The 5,019-nt window shown below is 53.1% G+C and overlaps 1 protein-coding gene across 1 annotated transcript; it reads left to right on the forward strand.

The window, feature by feature from the left end:
• Nucleotides 1-7: 7 nt before the first annotated feature.
• On the forward strand, nucleotides 8-516 carry LOC104917219 (myosin-7-like). The gene is made up of 2 exons (XM_010728398.3): nucleotides 8-303; nucleotides 394-516. The coding sequence occupies exons 1-2, from the start codon at nucleotides 97-99 to the stop codon at nucleotides 412-414; spliced, it is 228 nt and encodes a 75-aa protein (XP_010726700.1). The 5' UTR covers nucleotides 8-96; the 3' UTR covers nucleotides 415-516.
• The last annotated feature ends 4,503 nt before the right edge of the window (nucleotides 517-5,019 follow it).

The raw sequence follows: 5,019 nt of genomic DNA on the forward strand, positions 1-5,019 counted from the left end.
AGGATGATGGGACTGAGGGAGAAAGAAGATGGATGGGTGAGAAAGAGTAGATGAAGGATTGCTGGGTAGATAGAAAAAGCCTGGGTGGATGGGTGGATGGCTGGATGGATTTTTGGACCAGTGGATGGACGAGACAGCTGCCAAGATGGCCACTGCCTCACCCCACAGGAAGAACAGGCCAACTCCAACCTGGCCAAGTTCCGCAAGGTACAGCACGAGCTGGATGAGGCAGAGGAACGTGCTGACATGGCTGAGTCCCAGGTTAACAAGCTGCGGGCACGGAGCCGTGACATTGGCGCGAAGGTGGGTTCCTGTCCCAGATCCCTGCCCCAGCTTCACCCCATATCTGTCCCTTTGTGCCTCATCACCTCCCTCCATCTTCTCTCCCAATAGAAGGGACTCAATGAGGAATGAAAGCTCCAGATGCTCTGCCTTCCAGCCCCGACCTCTGACCAATTCCTTTTGGATCTCTCAACTCTCCTGCTTTTAGCCAATAAAAATTGTTGAGCAGCAGCAGCTGCATGTGTGGGGCAGGGCTTGGTGTGGGGTAGGGCTCAGTGTGGGTAGCGCAATGGGGTTTGTGTGGGAGCCACGGGAGATGGAGGGTGGCCAACAGTGTGAGATGGCCACTCAGGCTATCCCACAATGCCGTGCATCTTGATTCATGGTGAGTGAACCTCAACGCAACTGGGGCACTATGGGTTGCTAAGGGACAGTATGTTTCCCTATGCACTTCTATGGGTCCCTGCAGGTCTGTGTGACAGTGTGTCATTATTGCTCCCATATGGGTCTCTATTTGTTCCCTTTGGCTCCCTGTGGTTCTTACTCTCTGTGATGTTCTTGTGGTTTTCTATGGGTCGTGTGGGTTCTGCCTCTGACAGACTGTGGGAATGGACCACCCCTGTGGCACCACCCCAGGAATTTGTCACTTGCCAAGGACAAAGAGGGGATAAAGAGGCAGAGGCGGGGCCGGGTGATAAGGAGGTCAGAAATAGCCCCATCCATGTCCACCTGTCTGCAGCGGGAAGTGGTGGCTATGGTGTGTACTGTAGAGCTCCACAGGGACCCACAGAACCCATAGCTTATAGGCAAAGCAGAAGTTTATGGGGCATAGCTTACAGGGCAAAGCTGTGGGGGTTATGGGACAGAGCTTATAGGGCAGAGGTGGCTCTGTTGGACACAGTGGGTGCTGTGGGAAAAACTGGGAAATATAGGGCAGAGTGTAGCATCTATGTAACACAATTTTATGTAGGTTTCTCCAAAAGTAATACCTCCTGGGTATTTTCGTGGAAACGACACCAGATACAAATAGTACAATAACGCTATTTAATAAAGCAACATAGTCACCACCATTAGCCAATTTTGCATAGATGTGCTGATCCACGCGCTCTTCATTTTGTGGTGTGACAGCTCTGCACGGCTCTCCGGAACATGGCATGTCTGTCATGTCACTGTCCCACTGGTGAAATGCACCACCCAACCCTCACTGTGTTCACAGCCGTTTGCTAGTCTCCATCAACATTCAGCAAGCATCAATGAATGTCAGTGGGTACAATTTTTTCCTCACAGAGGAATTCGATTACACCCCTTTGCTCCATCTGCACTTCAGTGCAGTTCTGTCAGACTGCCCCTCTGCTGCCAGCTGTCACACAGCAACAACACAAAATGGAGCATTGGTGGGAAGTTTCAGCCTCTACTGCCGTAGCTCAAGAGACCCAACGGGAGGCCAGGATGCCAGCCAAGAGTACCAGAGGCCTCAAGGCCAGAATTTAGGCCTTAGGGCTTAGAGGCTTAGCAGCCAGGAGGGAAGCTTTTAGGCATAGATTTCTAAAGAGCTGGAGGCTGGCCAAGAGGCCTAGAGATCTAGAGTACAAAAGGCCCAGAAGGAGGCATAGAGGGCCTAGAATTTTAGAGGCCAAGGAGGCTCAGAGGCCTTAACGGTTGTGTGAAGCCTAAAATCCTTGAGGCTTAAGGGTAGGCCTAGAGCCAAGATACCCATGGGCTGGGCTGGAAGCACTGAGGTTTTGAGGCCCTGATGCACAGAAAGAGGCCAAAAAAGAGACCACGAGTCCATGAGTATTTAAGGTACAAAGGAAGGCTTAGAGGTGTAATGGAGAACATGCCTGGAGGCACAGATGCCTGCAGGCTGTCCTAGAGGCTAGAGGTTGCCCAGGAGGCTTAGAGGCCTTAAGGTAAAACAGCCTGGAGGGAGGCCAAGAAGCCTTGCAGTTTAGTAGTCTTGAGGCCAAACTGAGGCATGGAGGCCAAGAAAGAGGGAGTCTAGAAGACCAGAGGCCAAGAGGACCTGGGGGTTGAGTGCCCTCGAACCTCGAGGTCTGGACACCTACAGCCCAAGAAGCCTGAAGGCCTAAAAGCTGGACTAGAAGTCTTGAGACAAAGGGGCCAAGAGAGCTGGAGGGAGGCCAAGGGGCATTCAGGCACCAAGGAAGATGCAGAGGTGTACAGACTTAGACACCTATGGGAGGGGTTAGAGACAAGGAGGTCCAGAGGAAGGCCGAGATGGCTAGAGGATTAAAGGCTTCCCTCCTGGCCTGCAGGCTTCTAGTGGTCTGGTGCTCTCATTGGTGGAGATAAACAGACACAACTTTAGCATGGGGCTGGGGGGGTTGGGGAACACAGCCAGCGCCCTCCAGGCCTGCAGCAGGACCGATGGCTGCTCATGGCAGTGCTCCATACTCAGGACAACTGCTGGTGGCCTATGCTAATAGGAACAAGGGAAAAGGATGCCACGGCTGAGGAAAAGCCTGTTTGGCAGTGCTCAGGCAGAGCACAGAGCACACAAAATCCTCTGCCACAGTTTCTCAGCGAGGCCTGCGTAACAGAAAGAATGCTCTCAAAAACTGCGGTACAGCACTTTTTCCTGCATCAAATCTAAAAGAGTGCTTCTAACCAACCATTGCCATCCAGTGCTTCTAACATGATTCCCCCTCCGCAGCTGACAGCCACCTCTGACACCATGGCCTGGGACACTCCCTGCAGAGATCTCTCTGGCCAGTCACGTACACAATGATGCCCTTACACTGAATGCACACTGAGTTGCCTGCAGAGTTCCACCACTGTCATGGTGCTCAGTGCAGCTGTTGCTGCTGCTGCCTCTGCCAAGAGCCCAGATGGGAATTCCTGCAGTGCAACAGCACTGCTGGCACCAGGAGGCAAAAGGCAGATGCCAAAGCCAGACAGCCTTGCCATCAGGTTTCCACACCACAGTTTTTCAGATCACATTTAAACAAGAAAAACATCAGATCCCTTCCCAAGACCTTGGCCACTTCCCCAAACTGCCTTTGGCTCCAATTAAACAGCAAACCAAAGACACATTCATACCAATTAGTTCTCAATTGTACAAGTGTGTAATACTCTTTTGCAATTATCCAGTACTCTCCGTGAAACAAATGCAGTGCACAAATGCAGATGTGCAGATAAAGACTTTGCATTTCTTCTTCCCGTTCAGCTGACAACAGATGAATACAAAGGAAATAGACAGTGGGAGCAATGGATATGAGTCAGCCACCAAACTGCTGAGCACCACCTGCTCTCACACACTGCCTCACTCTGCCGTTCAGCATTCCCCAACACACAAGCGCTTCCAAAAACAAATTCTGACACCTCTTATGATTATATTTCTTTATGCCTGTGCCAAAAGGCTGCAGGAAACTGGCCTGTCAGCTCCTACAAGCAGTCTGCTTTGGCGCTGACAGAACACAGATCTCTGTTTGGCCGTCCCTGGGCTGTTTCTGGCAGCACTGCACAGGGCTGCATGCTGCTCCACCTCCTGCAGCACAGGGTGAAGCACAACTTCTGGCACGCAAGGCTCCTGGCACGCAGGGCTGCTGCTCCCTGTGGGCAGGGGGCACAGCTCCATGGGATGAAGGTGTCCCACCCACCAGCCTATTGCCCCTGCACCTCACCCCACACATACCACAGCCCTGCACTGCAGGACATGGCTGGGTGTTGGGCCCAGGCTGACATGGTCATAGGTCTGCACCATGGCACTGCCACTGCACAGGAGTTCCTTGTCCATGGCACGGCCATTCTTAAAGCCCTCTTTAGTTCTGTCTTTAACAGACTGGTTATCCTTGGGGCACTCAGCTTCTGAGCTGGAACACAGGGGTGGGAGCAGAGTAACTCCCCATGACTTGAGAGAAAAGAGTGAGCGACCTGCTGCACCACCCATCTGTGGGGATGGATGGGAACAGGCAGAGGTGACTGCCAAGATGCTCTCCACCATTTACCAACAGTCCTAGTGAGGTGGGGAGGTCCCAGGCAACTGGAGACTGCTAACGTGATGCCCATCTACAAGAAGGACGATCTGGGGAGCTATAGGCCCATGAGCCTGACCACAGTATAGGGAAGGTCATAGAGCAGATTGAGTGCAATCACACAGCATGCGCAGGACAATCAAACCTGTTTAATATCTTGAAGATCAGGACAAGGAGATTGAGTGCACTTGCAGAAAGTTTGCAGATGACATCAAGTTGGGAGGAAGCATTGATCTGCCCGAGAATAGGAAGGCCCCACACAGGGATGTGGACGGGCTGATCAATGGGCTGAGGCCAACAGGATGAGCTGCAACAGGACCAAGTGCCGGGTCCTGCACTTGGGTCACAACTGCCCCATGCAGTGCTATGGGCCTGGGGCAGAATGGCTGGAAAGATGCATGGAGGAAAAGGATGTGGGGGTGTGACCTGATACACACTGACCACGAGCCAGCAGCGTGCCCAGGGGGCCAAGAAGGCCAACGGCATCCTGGCTTGTGTCAGCAGTAGTGCAACCAGCAGAGCAGGAGCTGAGCGTCCCTCTGAGCCGGCCCTGGTGAGGCCACACCTCAGTGCTGTGTTCAGTGCTGGGCCCTCACTGCAAGAAAGGCATGGAGGCCCTGCAGTGTGTCCAGAGAAGGAACGGAGCTGTGAGGGTCTGGAGCACAGGTCTGATGGGGAGCGGCTGAGGGAGCTGGGATGGGTCAGAGTGGAGCAGAGGAGGCTCAGGGGAGACATCACTGCT

Source organism: Meleagris gallopavo, unplaced genomic scaffold, assembly GCF_000146605.3.
Source record: "Meleagris gallopavo isolate NT-WF06-2002-E0010 breed Aviagen turkey brand Nicholas breeding stock unplaced genomic scaffold, Turkey_5.1 ChrUn_random_7180001957605, whole genome shotgun sequence".
In the NCBI taxonomy this organism is placed as follows: Eukaryota; Metazoa; Chordata; class Aves; order Galliformes; family Phasianidae; genus Meleagris; species Meleagris gallopavo.